This window comes from Erithacus rubecula (genome assembly GCF_903797595.1).
Source record: "Erithacus rubecula genome assembly, chromosome: 12".
NCBI classification, from domain to species: Eukaryota; Metazoa; Chordata; class Aves; order Passeriformes; family Muscicapidae; genus Erithacus; species Erithacus rubecula.
In genome coordinates this window covers 4,688,319-4,703,852 of record NC_136664.1, presented here as the reverse complement: position 1 = coordinate 4,703,852, position 15,534 = coordinate 4,688,319, and the positions used below count along the sequence as shown (strand labels likewise).

Here is a 15,534-nt window from a genome sequence, read left to right as displayed (position 1 = left end):
TTACTGCCATTCTTGGAGAAGGATTACTGCGTGCAGCAATGGTCTGGGAACATGCAGGGTTCCCTTAAAAAGATACTGAAGCTTCTTATAAATATATGTTGGCTTAGTCTCATAAATGTTGGCTTAGGTATTCCACAAATTCTACTGCTGATTAAACACAAAGTAGTAATTAAACTCTCAGTAAAGAGTATTTTCTCCCATTCTGTCTTCTTTTTGTACTTAGACTGAGCATCAAATATTCACTTACTATTAAGCCAGAAAACCACACCTAGATGTTTCTGAAGCCTCCTTAGTTAATATCTGACATCCTTAATTTGTTTCATGTTCAGTATAGATTTCTTTGAGTCTTTGAATGTCTCTTTTTGCCTGTCACAGTCATTTTTCACCATGACATACTCAGGTGCTGCTCCCCTTGTGTGCACTGAGCAGGTGCTGACTAGTGATCCTCATGCAGGGACAATCCCAGTGGCTCCAGAGCAAACCTTCAGTGCTCCACCACCTCCATGCAGCAGTCGTGCTAAATTGGCCTGGCTCCACATCAGTGTTGTCTTTAGAGTGTGCTGATCATTTTCTCCAGTTTATCGGATTAAACAAGATTACAGGGATGCACTGGAGACACAGAAACAACAACTACTCACTATATATTGTTCTGTTAATGATCCACTTTTGGAAATGGCACTTTTTCATTTATGTTTCTCTCATATTTAATTTAGATCTTTCCTCTGGTTAAATTTCTTTCAACTGGCATCCAGATAGTTAAAATACTGTGATAAGATCTATAGTTTCTTACATCATATATTCATTTACAAACTAAAGACATAAGGAAGAATAAAACAAACCAAAAAAATTACTGTGAGGCTTTTTGTTGAGGTGGATTATCTGAGTGAATTAATCTTCTATTCTCTTATCATCTGTATTTAAAATAGATGTAGCATAATCTTCCATACTAGGTAGATAATCAGTACAGTTAGTCTGACACACCTTCTATTCAGTGGGAATTTGTGCCTCTGATCTTGTAAGTTCTTTACACTTTTTTGGGAATTTGAAGTCACACAATTCAACAGCTTGTTTCTGGTTAAGCACTGAATAGATAAAAATGCAATATTTAACAGCCTGCCTCAGTCAAAGAGTTCATTAGTTTCAGTACGTTATTCCCAATGACACTGGCGTTCTATTAGTAATTTCACAATTTGATTTCTGTTTGTAAGAATACATGTCAAAAAAAATATTAGAAAAAAGCAGAAACATGCCATAGGGAATTATTCATAGCATTTAAAGTTCAAGCACAGGGTAATTTCTACACTTGTAGGCACGTTTTTTGAAGAAAACAAATTTCCAACACTTCTGGTTTCAAATTACCTTTTTAAGTGATGATTTAATGGAATTTGGCCATGTTTGCATTGCACCAGGTAAATCCTCTATTCAGTATAACCCAGGCAATGCTTTAGATGGTGTCCTGTAATTCAACAACAAAAAGAGTTTCCTGATTGACTGAACAGGCTCCTGGAGAAAGGTGGATCCCCGTGTGTAGATGTGTGAGTATCCACATGCACACACCACACGAGACCCAGTCACACACTGAGCACTGGCTGTGTTTTCACATCCCATCCCTAACTGCAGTGCACATACAGGATTTCACACACTGTGAACAATTCCACAGGCCACTGCCAACTGTGAGGTGTCAGACAGATCAGTTACCTTCGTAAGCATCAGGCTGAAACAGAGCTAATCCAAAATGAGGGTAAGTGATTTTGGTTTAGAGTCATCTGTCATACATTCACTGTTCAATTCTGTTCCAGCAGAGCATTTTTTTTGGATGATGGTCACTTAAACTATAACATTTAAATTTATATTCTAATATTCATGTTGTCTGCCATTTAAAAATTCCTGGCTATTTGAAACCAGGAGCTGGAACAGGTCAGCTTTGGCAGGAGTAAAGAACAGAACAAACAAAGGTGTTTTCATTCAGCTCTCTCTTGGCCTTTCTTTAAAATGGAGCATTGTGGACTGGGATCTATATAAACAAAAACCAGTGACTTTAATCTCTGTCCCTCGACAACCTGTCTCTGCTTTATTTTAAATGGCAATAGTGTAAAACATCTGTAATTAGTAAAGGATTATTGCATACAAACCTTGTAAAGCTCCTTCAACACCCCTGCTCAGCACTTAGCAATCATCATCTATTGCCTATTACAGGAACACTGCAGACATCAGCACAGGAAGGTTTGCAGTTCATACACAGTGAAGTCAGAATAAACTGTCTTTTAAAACTGACTTACTATTGCTATTACTTGTTTTTAAGGAGGAATTATATCTTTCTTCTCACAGTTCTCTTTTTCCTCTACTGCTGGATACTCTCCAAAATGGCATCATTCCTTGGGTCTAGAGGTTGTCTGATCAGAGAACAAAAAGTTCTGCACGTTGGAGTACAGAATAAGAACAATGGCTTGAGGCCGCATTTGACTAGCTGGCACATTTTTTATTCATTTTTCTCTTATTATTTTATATTTATTTATTTTTGTTGAAGCTAATAGAGAGTATCACTCCATTTCTTTGATGGTATAGACATAATTATGCTTCAATTCTTTCCATGTGCAAGGTTCTTCTCTGGCCAATGGAAGCTTGAATCTACACAGCACTGTGAAAAGGAAACTTGATGGAGAGAAAGATTATGTCTTTGATAAGAGACTGAGATACAGCGTGAGACAAAATGAAAGTAACTGCCGCTTCAGGGACATTGTGGTCCGGAAAGAAGATGGTTTCACACATATTCTGCTGTCAAGTCAGACTTCAGAGAACAATGCACTGACCCCAGAGGTAAGTGCTTAGCCCTTAAAGCCAAAGAAAGTCATCCTAACGTGTGGGTTGTCTTGCAAACACTACACTTGAATTTGATTTTATGGTTTTTTTCCCCTAATTGATGAACTTAGAAAAGAAATCTGGAATACAGACATATCTAACTTTTTCACATTTGGGATTCCTATCCAAAAGAATGCAATGGAAATTAAATTTTAATTCACATGTCTGGAAAAAAAAAATAATGAAAGGAATGGCAGAATCAGTATTTCCAGCATGGAATTGTGTGAAGCAGCTTTTCACACATTGAAGTTACTGATATTTACTATCCTTAGGAGAAATCTGGTCTCTTTCCTTTAACTAATTTAACAGTTGTATACAGAGAATTTCAGTCTATATCCTGAGACAGCCGTTGTAAATTCTATCTTGATCCCTAATTACTTTTTCTCTGAATCACTGTATGAGTCCTTATTTATGAAATCTTAACCAATTAGGGGCTCTATCCTCAGCTGAATTGCATAAAGTCATACAACATATAAAAGATACAAATGAATTCCCTGGTCCCAAACATTATACACACAAGGCAGACTCAGACTTGCGGATGTACTACCCTAGTACACACATGGATCACTGGAAGGGTTGAGGAAAAAATCCAAAATTTTCCTTCCATGCCCTGTGGCTGCAATGCTCTGTTATACCATTCCCATGTCAGAACAGGGGTGTCCATAAGTGCTTGCATGAGGATGGATATCCTGGAGAGAAGAGAGCACACCTGAGCCCTGTTCCACACTGGCAGTAGTGGCCTGATGGACAGGGAGGGAACACCAGGAGCCTCCCAGCACCTGTGTGAGCATCCTGCAGGCAGAGTTCCTCCAAGGGCTGCCCTCACTGGGGAGATCTCAGCCCTTTCTGCCCCCACACACTCCAGCACAGCTCTGTCCTACACAGCAACTTCAAGATAAGAGTGTATGAAATACCAGTTTCATACACCTGAGGGAAGGGTAGATTGCAGCTTTGAATAATCATTTTATTCAATAAGAAAATGAATAACTTTGAAGTTAATTACTTACAACAGACAGGTATGATGAGTCCCCTTCTCAAATGCACACATACACATGGGCAGTAATACACACAGTGATATTAAATGGCTAAAACTGATGGTATGCAACATTTATCACTCCTAGTTTTTAAACTGTCTAATATTTAGAAGGACTAGCTTGGTAATTATCACAGAACACCAAATGCTCGCTTTTAACACTTAATTCCTTAAAATGCATTAGATGGCATCAAATCCATCATTCCATCTCTGTCTTAATTACCACTAATTGACACTGCAGGTAATTTAAATGAAGGAGCTCAAGGGCCTGAAAAAATATGAAATCATGGATTTCTTGTGTTCAGTCACAACAGACATAGCTTTACATTGCTGGCTATGCTGTTCCACATTAGCAGTGTTCAGATGCTCTAACCAGGGGATTAATTCAGACCCCTTGGATCTGCCAAAGCAATCCATTTCATCCTTTGAAAGTTTTCAATATGCCAGGAACCCCCCTCTGTGAAAGAATAAATGATAAGCATGTAATAGTCCTCTCCCTGCATCACCAGCATAGACTATTCCTAGAACCTTTAATGAAGTTCACTTGAAAACTGGGAAATAGATTTTAGAAAACCAATTTACTGACCAGTTTGGTCAGGAATTAATCAAGTATTGAGTTCTCCACATGGAGATTGTCTATTTAAACCTCATCCAGGCCAAGAGCAATTGCAGGTTCTTGCCCTTGGAAGACTCATGTCTGTACACATGGAACAGCTTCTTTGGCCTCAGTCCAGGCTGCCGCCCATGATCATTCACACCACAAAATCCAGCACCTCCAGGATTGGCAATTTTAAATTCTTGCTGGCAATTACAGCAAAAACCCCCAGGAACTGGAAGGAGGAACGTGTTGAATGACTTGTCCCTGCAGTTTGTCACCCATAGCCATAGGTGAGACAAACTGACAAAGTGTTTTAGGGAGGTTTAGAGCATTTTCAGTTTTGATGCCTTTTATCCCCAGTGAATACAAAATACAAACACACAATTCCTACAAAATGAAGAAAGTGTATTTCATTTTTTATAAAGAAATGCTAACTTCAATCTTTATTAGACATTCAGTAAATTATGTTTGCCAAATAGCAAATGAATCATTTATTCAGAGCAGGTCTATTTGATGTGCTTAAATAGTGGCATGGGTATACCTGGCCATCTATGTTAAAGAAAAAAAAGCAGATGTGCACTGTAAACAATAATTTTAAACTTCTAAACTTAAGTTTATGCAAGATCCCTCTTACCCCTCAACAGCTCTGCTTCCCTTTGTGCTTCATAGGAATCTTCAGATGAAATGTAATAGTTGTGTTCAACCATTGGCCCCTGCCATATATGCCAATTTAGTTTAAATTGCAAATAATCTATTTATTCAAAAAAAAAAGAAAGAAAAGAAAAGAAAAAAAGTCTAGAGAAGTCTACCAGAGTCTAGAGACTCTTCATCCTATGTTGTTGGTAACCCCATTTGTGCAGGTGATTTTAGCATGAAATGTGCCAATGCTCTTTCCAGCAGCCTTTGCTCTGATTGAAGTTGGCTCAGTGCCTCTTCAGTAATTGAGTTTTTTCTACAAAAATGTTCAGAGCACTATAGAAATTCTTTCTTATTTTTTACAAGAGCTTATAAAACTTCCAAGACAGTGTCATGAAACAGCACAGCTTGTTCTTATTTCAGTAGCTTAAGCTTGCTACTTTTAAGATTGGTTTTTTAAATACATTTGTGAAATATTTCATTATTAATACCATTAGGGCATTTTTTCTTGTGGGACTTCTGCTGGTCCTGAAGCTCTTTCTCCACTGATGCTGCTGCTGTTTTAATTCAGCACATCTCAAGGATCCAAATTCTATTTCAGACTAAATGGACCCATCTGCTCTTCTCATTTAACACTATTAACAGAGCTAGGAGTTAATATTCCCTGAATTAAAAGCAAAACATTCCCTGAACAGCCAGTGTTTCCATCAAAGAGTGACAGAACTACCTCAAGTACCTTCTCATAGAGAAGAATCAGGTTTCAAATTTCAAATGTGAATAACAGTTTAAAGTTCTGCCAGGTGCATTTTAGAGCACTGGTTTGCCTTCACTTTTCCTAACCTGGAAATAATAAAAAAGAGGCAGGTACACATTTACTGTTCTCTCTAGTTCTGCTCTCTATATAAAAGTAAATTGTGGGTTTTGGCTAGTGCTTGTGGCTGCAGCTTTAGAGGTTCCCAAGTCCTTTAGGTGCAGACAGAAAGGACTTGGAATCACTAACACAAAGTTCATGTATGTAAAAAGGCACAAGTGGTGAAGAGGTTCTAAGAACAACGGAATAGCTTAAAAATTTGGATTTACAGTAATATTTACAGAAAAATTACCTTTAAGAATATCACAGTGAGTCCTCAGATTCAGGGAGGTTAACTTTTTTAACTAGTGCTTCTGTTTATGTGAACAAGAGACTTCTGTTCAAGATACTTTGTGTAATTATGGTGATAAATTCCCAGTTCTTTGATTTTCCCAGAATGTAAGCAAGATGGAAAGCAAAGGACATCAGATGCCTTTGGAAATTTCCTACGTCCAGCAAAAGGCATTAAAATAAGCTCTTAGAAATTTAATGAAGTTTTTAACTGGTTCATGTTTATTTTGCAATGTAAGATGTCATGTTCAAGAACTAATGAGGTTATTTACTTGGCAGGATTAAAAATACAAGCAGCTTCTAAGGAGGTGATAATTTTATTATATATTTGTGTTTCAGTAAAACAGTAAGTGAAGCACTAGGTCTGGTCTAAATTTACAATCCAGTCAACTATCAAAACCTAAATAACTGGCCCATACTGTTCTGTAAATACTTCCTTGGAAATTTTCATCAAATGCATTCAAATAGAAATACTGTCCCTACAACTGAAAATTACCTAAAAGGCCATAAAGAGCTAATTAATAAAAGCACAGATCTGGAGAATATTGCTAAGGAGCTCTGGAAATAGTAGTATTAGATCTGGTCCACTAGAGAAAATGAAATTTAATTGGACAAATGCATAGTTTTAGCAAGATGGGGAAAGGTTTAGGGGCTTTGGAAGGAAAAAAAAGAATATGGAATCTGACATAGAAATATAACTAAAGACAGATTGTATCTCTGTATTTGAGAACTGAATTCACCACCCCATTAAACAGAAATTTGTCCTTAAAAACAGAGAGCAGTTCTGAACTACAATTATGTTTACTTTACAGTACTACATTTCAATACACAATTCTGCAACCCTGCAGACAAACCAGCTCTTTTATAATTATTGTCCTGTTTGTAGCTTCCCTGTAATGATAGAAATAGCTGGAGAGAAATGCCCATGCCCAGATAACCCAGGGGGAAAGCCAAGGCTCCAGAGGCAGCACTGAGCTGCAGTTGCTGTAACCAGGCTGAGTGACAAGGGGACCCAGGGAATTTTGGACTGCACCAGCAAAGGAACCAAGTACCTTTGGATGATAAAGTTAATGACAAACTTTAGGCTCTTTAAAAAAAAAAACATATTTTTTGGAGCCTGAAAATGCTGATACATAATGATTTCCTGGTTTATTTTGATAGAAACAAGTGGAGCAGGGGAACTAAATTTCCTCTCCTGCTCAAAAATACTAACCAAAGCCTTCCCACTTTTAACTACATCTGAGGAATTAGTTCCTAATAACAGACTCAATGTCATCCTCTCCAGAACACTGAAAAAACAGCAATGGCAGAATATTGGTTTTTCTTACAAGAAACCGCTGCTCAAAAATTTGGATGGGCTTTAGGTGGCTTTAATCATCCAGATCAATGAGGAGCAAGATAAAAAAGAGGCAGGTTTGTAACAGTCATGATGTGTGTAAAGGACAGCACTGGTAAGAGCAAAGAGGTGGCACATAGGCAAATACCACTGGAAGAAGGGGAATAATAAAGAAACTTGCTGAATGGGTATCGTGGCATCTTAATGCAGCATTCCTCACTGGGCAGAAAAATGTTTGACTGGTGTTCCCTAATACTGTTCATATATTCACCCTAACAAAGAGCAGATTGTGAGATCTTCTACAGTGAATTAAAAGGACAACATTGCATTCATAGGGAACTGGGAAAACCAAAATACATATATTTTTTTGTTTTAATGTCTACCACATTCTAAAGTTTCTCTTTTAACTCTGAACAGAGGTTTTAGGGGTTTTTCCCCTTTGTTTCCCCATTATTGTTTATCCCAGCTGAGGGCTAAGACAGCCTCTGAGACTCTCAGAATAAATAGTGCTCCTAAAATTGCTGATGACATTTTTGTACCTGCATAAGAATTTCAAATACACTTCCAAATTCTGCAGCTTTTAATTACTTCACTTCCACCCACTGTCACACACTCGGTATTACAGGCGTTCTGAAGTGCTCTTGTAGAAGTGAAGCACCCAAAAGTTCACCACCTGCTCTCATGCCCAGTCCCAGCAGCCAGTAATACTCATCTTTACACAAACCCATAGGGAAAGCAGCACAATCCATAGGATTTCTATTAAAAGCCTACCTAGGGGGTGGCATCAATAAAACCTTAGTGTTTAGGGATGTTTCTTAAACAAGGAATTTTAGAGATCTAAAGAAGTTTTGGTAACAGAAAGTAGTGAACAGAAATAATCACAGGCTAAAAATCTTGGGTTTCTCTCACATGGTAAACTATTTAAATCCCCAGCCACATTTAGCTCTCTCTTACCTAAATGTACACCAACAGCAAATCTTTCAGTGCAAAAGAGAAAAATGTGAGAGGGCAGGACCATGTCTATAGGAAATACTTGGACACATGGGTATGATTAAAGATAGGAGGTGTCACATTAGATGAAATCAGGGCCCTTGCAGTGAGGAGCAAATTATTTGCAGTGAGGAGCACATTGTAAAGGAGAGGGGGCTGAAGTGAGTTACAGCTCCCAAACCACACCTAACCATGACCAAACAAGAAGTTACCCCTCAGAAGTTTATGAACTAATATTTCCTTTTAAAAATCATTAGGAAGCAATTCTCTGCTCAGGTGAAAGACCATTTTCCTACAATACCAGCAGCTCAATTCTATACAGATTTTGATTAGATTTGATTTATGGTACAATTAATAGATTGATCCAGTTGTACAAGAAAGTCAAAATGTCTCTTTTTCAAGGGACTTTTATGATTTAACATTTGTAAATTGTAAAAATGTCACTGACCACAGAAAAGTGAATAATATATTTGTCATGGTGATGTATATGATGTCCTGTGTCCTGCTTTGCTCTGGTTGAATTCATGTAAACCAAAGTAGTTGAAGAACTGAAAACTGGGATTTACAAATTGTGCTTTCAAGCTGCTGAGGTTAATAATAGGCTTTTGCTGTGATAAACATGTTCCCGAGGATACAGTGATGTACACAATGAAAATTAAAAGTTGATATTTGAAATTATAAAATTGCAATCAAATAGAATAAGCTGGGTAGAATTTCCCATACAACAAAGAACCGTCAAGTCCTAAAACCTCTTTGAATTAGTAAAACATCAACAAAGCACTGCCAAACATAAAATATTTTGCAAACTCTCAGTGTTATGATTCTAATACCATTCTATATTAAAATTATATATATAATTGATGTAACTATTAATAGCTCCCAAAATTTAAGTCGCTCAAAATCAATAAGGTTTGTAAAAGTAGGGAAATGATATTGCCACGGCATGCATGTCGAATTGTTTACTTTTCTTTATCCACAGATCATGAAGGAAGTTCGGAGAGCATTGTGCAATGCATCAGCTGATGACAGTAAACTCTTACTTCTCAGCGCAGTGGGAAGTGTATTCTGTAGTGGCCTAGATTACTCATATTTAATTGGCAGGTTATCCAATGACAGAAGAAAGGAAAGCACTAGGATTGCAGAAGCTATAAGGTGACCCAAGCTTACCTATGATCTCTAAATTATGAAATGCAGTGTGTGATTATAAAGATATTTATCAGGTCCAAAAATGTTGTATATTTAAATGTTGATTGCATTCTAATTTAGTCCTGCAAATTTGTTTAGTAAATAGAAACTTGGACCTTTCCGTATTAGAAAAGCAAGCACGTTTATTCCAGTGCTATTATCCATAGGGATTTATTTTATTCCAATTCTCTATATTTAATATTTCAAATTATTCTTCTAAATTCAAATACAACTTCCTTGTTGTTTTTCCAAATTCAGTATTGCTTTATGTTCTAAAGTGGCTCCTGAAAGGCAGATCTTTTACTTGTTTTAATGTTGATCATTTTAATGAGTTTCAGTCAAAATGGCTTACTCATATTTTGTTGAAAAGCAGTCTGCCACTGTATTTCAGAACCTTACTAGAAGGGTCTCCACTCTTCTTCTTAAATTTAAATTACTTAATATATATGTAAATGTAGTTTTATTTTTGTAACTAAAATGTGACTTTCCTTAAATATACATATATATATATCGCATCACCTTAATAGAATTCCAGGGTTTATGACATGCAGTCTGCAAATCAATCTGCACAACACATCACCAAATATTCCATTATCCACAAGGTAGATTTTCCAGTATAAATCAATGTTATTCTGCTAAAGCCAATGGTATTTCACCAGTCTGTACCAGGAGACGGTTTGGTCCCTTTTTTCCCCCCATTTCCTACAATTAAATATTCTTCTGAGTGCTTTAAAACTTTATGCAACAATTTGATGAAGGAATATTAAAAGAATTTTTTACAAGATATCTCTACTTGGAATTTCATCGTATAACATAAGATCAGGTTTAGGTATTACACAAAATATATCAACCACCAATTATCTTGGTTACAACTACTGCAGATCAGTTTGGATTCCAGGCTAAAAACTTTTGAAATTCTCAAAGTAGCAATTATTTTCAAAGACTTTAAAAGATACTTCTTAAATGTAGTAAGTTACAATCTCTTTATAAGACCCTAACTATGCTTCAGTATCATGGAGTGATGTTTTTAAAAAAAATTAAAAATCCTTTGAAGGACACAGCCTATGTTTATTTTTAAAATGTGAGGGATTTTTAGCAATGTGGAACAAAAAAAAAAAAAAAAAAAAAAAGTGAGGGAAGAAAATCACTATTCTTGTTTAAAAACACAGGCATATTCACCACCCACCAAAAGACACAAATTTAGTATTATTCTTGTAAAAATTGTGCAGTTAGGTGTTGTTATATACATTTACATTTATTTGCACACATCTAATATTCAGGTATACTTATCAATCCAACATTTAAATAAGTGTAAGCCAGACTGTGATGCTCAGTTTTTCCACCCTTGGTCTCACAGAACACTCTTGAAATACTGGTACAATGTACTGCTCCTTGTCAAGAATGTCAGCTTCAGGCCCACTGAAAATAGATTTTTATTGTACTTCTGGAAACAATACCCTACGTTTTCCATTTAGTACTCTCTGTGCTTTCTGTGAACAAAGGACTCAGCTCATGGAAAATAAACTGTAATAAGAGAAGAAAAAATGTCCATTGCTTTTTTCAGTGGTTTGTATGTCCTAAAATGCATCCACAGATCTCTGCCTCCACTGCTTTACATCAAGTTAGACTTGTATCAAAGTGAAATTGAACTCTTGGTTACCATGTGTTTCCACCTTCCCAAGCGTGGCTCTCCTACAGCAGTCACAAGTTACAACTGAAGCTTCAATCCCTACCAAGTCTCCTCTCCCAGGAATGGTTCATTCACTGGTGTCATGTCCTCAGCCCCTGTGTTTTGGGACCTGAGCCACAACATTCTGGGTGTGCTCAGAAGAAAACAGAGAAGGACAAAGTTCCTTGCCCAGGATGTACAGCCCTGGATGTACCTACAAGCCATGATCAGCAGCAAGAGCCTGAAACAGTGCAGAGGTGTCTGAGCATCCCATTCATTCAGTGGTCAGCCTCCCAGATATGCTCCAGCAAATCCAGAAGTCTTCTGCAGGAGTATCTCTTTCCTATCTTTGAGCATCTGGATCTACTGTGCAACAATAGCTATAATCTGAAATCCTTTTCAAAGACTGCTTTGAATTGAAACAAGGATCTTGTAGCCCAGAAACTCCCTGTGTGAACTTATGGTTTAGAGAAAAGGAAATGTGCCAGGTTCAGGGTACAGAGACAACCCATTGAAACAACACACCAAAGAGGAAATAAAGATAAATGGGGTGCAGGTCACTGCAGCTTCTAGAGACCAAGGCAGGCATTTGTTCCCCTCATCATCCCAGTACTGCAGCCTTCCACTCCATCCTATAGGCAGAATGTTCCACACCCATCCATTTTACCATCCTCAGTGCTCTTCATTCTTCTCGTGACAGAGGCTTGCTGTGCCTTCTCAATGTTACATTCTGCTCTCTTCAGGTCCTCCCTTCCTTGCTCATTCATAGGAAGACTTCCTTCAACCCTTCCCCTCCATTAATGTGTTCTGCTTTGTTCTTCCTCCATGTTATCTGTTTCCTCTCCACATCCCTAATTGCTTTTCCATATTCACTTCCAATCCCATTTATCACCATGATTCCTGCTTTTCTCCACAACACTGGTTTTATCTGCCTCCACATGGTCCTCAGATTTACTGCCACCATTTAACCTTAGTTTGCTTTCTTTTCACCAATCATTCATCATATCCCTATTCCCAACTGTAGTCCTGTCTGGAAGGCTTATGTAATTGCTGAGGTTCTCAAAATTCTGGAATTAATGAGGTGCAGTGATCCACAGTCACTACTCAGTCATAAACAATCAAAGAAATAATGAGATAAGAGAACAGCATCGTTTCTGCAACAAAACAAATCACAACTTTCCTTAATCCTGCTCTCCTCTAGTCAGAAATAGTCTTGAACAGGCAAAAACAAGATTTGTTATTTCACTCTCTTTGTCTTGACAGTGTTCCCCTCATCATCTTCCAACATTGTAGTCTTCCACTTCGCTTAAAGATTTACTTTATTAAACTTAAATTTTATTAAATTTAAAGGTTTACTTCTGTGAACAGAACTGCATCAATTCTCTATTTTCTCATGGTTGAAAATTAACTCCTTACTAGAGTACTTGAAAACCAGAATGTATTAATTGAAAATTTAATGCTGGGTCATCTCAGACTCTTTGTCCTCATTTAAAATACAGCCAGTGGCCCTGCACTTCAGCCCAGTTGCTACATGGGCTCTCTAAACTGCCAGGCCCACCTGTGCTCAGGTACAGAGGCCTGGATCCTTTTGACCTCAGTGGGAGAGGAGCAAGTCATCAAATGGCACATTTGACAAAATGTTCTTTCCTAAAATCTGTCAGCAAATCTGCTCTCTGGATCTAATAAATAGCCAGTGCAGGGACAGAATCTCCTCTTTTGCTTGGGATTTCATTTATCCATATCTTTTTTCTAACATATCCAAGCATCTCGTTTGCCTCCATATACCTGCTGTGCACTGAGCTGCTGGAGCCCATAATTTGCCCACAATTACATTCTTGCTTTTTCCTAATTGGTGCAAAGGCTGTTCCATTCAACAGATACCTTTCCACAGTTGCTGGTAGGTAACTTATTTAAAAGATCTCCTCATTGCACAGAGTTTAACATATTCTAGTTTGTTCATTCAGATGAATCCAATGACATTTAATTTGCCTGTTATTTCTCATCACATTACTGGGATAGTCAGGCAAGGGCATCTGCTGTGTAATGGTTGAAGACTTTTGCAATGAAGACTCAAGTGAAGATCACTCACTATTCAAACATTTCTCTCTCTGACTCCCCTTTGCATGTCTTCTTTCTGCTGGTGTGCCATAAACATTGACAATCTCCCAATCTACTGATGGGACTTGCAGTAACCTTTGACAGAGGATCTTAAGAGAACTTTTCAAAAAAAATATTCAGACTATAATATTTCATCAGCAGCCAAACCAGGTCCATCTCAGTCATTGTGAAGCAAACCAAGAAGTGCTGTGTGTACAAACTCAGGAGTTACTCAGAAGTAAAACTAAACCCAACCAAACTTTTCTGATAAAAGTACAACACTCAGTGCAATCCACTTAATCACACCATATTCAACATACACAAAACTTGCAATAGCCCAGGTATTCAGATTAAATAACTAAAAATAAGCAAACCTTTCATGTGCAAACTAGAAAGTATCTTGCAGTTCTGACCTCATAAAACTGGGCATTTGTTGTATTTTTCTCTGGTTCTAATTTGTTTTCAGATTAAATATTTTAAATTTGGATATTTACGTGTTACTTCTGTATTCAAGATCTTTCTTTTATTTTTTATTTTTTATTTTAGGGATTTTGTAAAAGCTTTTATTCAGTTTAAGAAGCCAATTGTGGTTGCTATCAACGGCCCTGCTCTGGGGTTAGGAGCTTCTATTTTGCCACTCTGTGATATCGTTTGGGCAAGTGAGAAGGCTTGGTTTCAGACACCATATGCAACAATCCGACTCACTCCAGCTGGCTGCTCATCATACACATTCCCACAAATTCTGGGTGTTGCACTGGTAAGGTTTTCTACCTCAAATTGCTGAAGAACCTTTCATAAATTCCTGATCTTCTTTCTCTAAAAAGTAAATGATTTTCTTAATTGTCTTTAATAGAAATGAAATCTGTGAAAAGTTCATCTAATCACTGTGAACTTCTTATCACAAAATAACCTCAGAATTCAATATACAACACGATACACAAGAAAGATTGAAAAAGCAAAGATTGTCAACATCTTGGTAGAAAAGTGAAGAAATACATTAGCAGAATAATCTTGCAGAGTAGTTGTCTGAATTATGTTAGGAGTGGGCAGTAATACAGCCAGATACAGCTCTCTGTTCTTTAAAGATAATCCACAATGATTCCAGTAAGACTGCTTAGCTTTTACCAGTATAATAAATCAGAATTTGCCCCACAAATATTTCCTACTGGGTTCCATGACTCTTGACACAGTATCACTGACAGTTACTCTTGTAAGATCAGCAATACAGATTCACTATGCATGCCAGCACATTTCTCTTAAATTAAACCCATGCTGTGCTCTGGCCACCTGCACAATCCTTAAATAGCTTCTGAAACTCCTTTTAAAGTATTTTGCAGTATGGAAAGATACAGAAGAACATTTGTAATTTAATCGTAAAAATAGCAGGCAAGTATGAGAAAAATTTTAAGGGAATTATAACCCAAGATTACCAGAATCTTTTGGTTTCACAGGCAAATGAAATGTTGTTCTGTGGGAGAAAGCTGACAGCACAGGAAGCCTGCAGCAGAGGACTGGTGTCACAAGTATTTTGGCCAACAACATTTAGCCAAGAAGTGATGCTACGAGTGAAAGAAATGGCATCCTGCAGTGCAGTGGTAAGAAATCAAACTGCCTCATTAAATGACATTTCACAGAGGTAGGCTGTGCTCCCAAGGCCCATCACATGTGGGACTTCAGTTTCCACAACCACACCTGTGAAAGAAGGCTGACATCAGAAAACCTGGATGGGGATCAGTGAGCTCATGGAGTTTCTCATTTGTCAGGGATTGGGGGAGGGAGGGTTATTTCCTTTCATCATATTTGCATTTATTCAATGAGTGGCACCTCCTTGCCCCAGATTTTGAAAGGGCATTTTAGTACAGGTTTCCTTCATGGAGATGTAAGAGTCTGAAGCCCTGCAACTGTACTGGGAAACCTCTGTAAGAAAACAGATCTGCCTTTCACTTTGTCCTGGGCTGCTGTATTTCAGCTGAATCTGTCTTCTTTCTGC

The 15,534-nt window shown here is 37.5% G+C and overlaps 1 protein-coding gene across 1 annotated transcript in view; it reads left to right on the top strand.

The window, feature by feature from the left end:
* Positions 1-15,534, top strand: part of CDYL2 (chromodomain Y like 2) — a 57,631-nt gene that overhangs the window by 35,842 nt on the left and 6,255 nt on the right. Inside the window, exons 3-6 of the mRNA XM_079316510.1 lie at positions 2,600-2,817; positions 9,573-9,745; positions 14,091-14,301; positions 14,996-15,139. Of these exons, the coding sequence (XP_079172636.1) occupies positions 2,600-2,817; positions 9,573-9,745; positions 14,091-14,301; positions 14,996-15,139 (746 nt within the window). The remainder of the gene's footprint in view (positions 1-2,599; positions 2,818-9,572; positions 9,746-14,090; positions 14,302-14,995; positions 15,140-15,534) is intronic.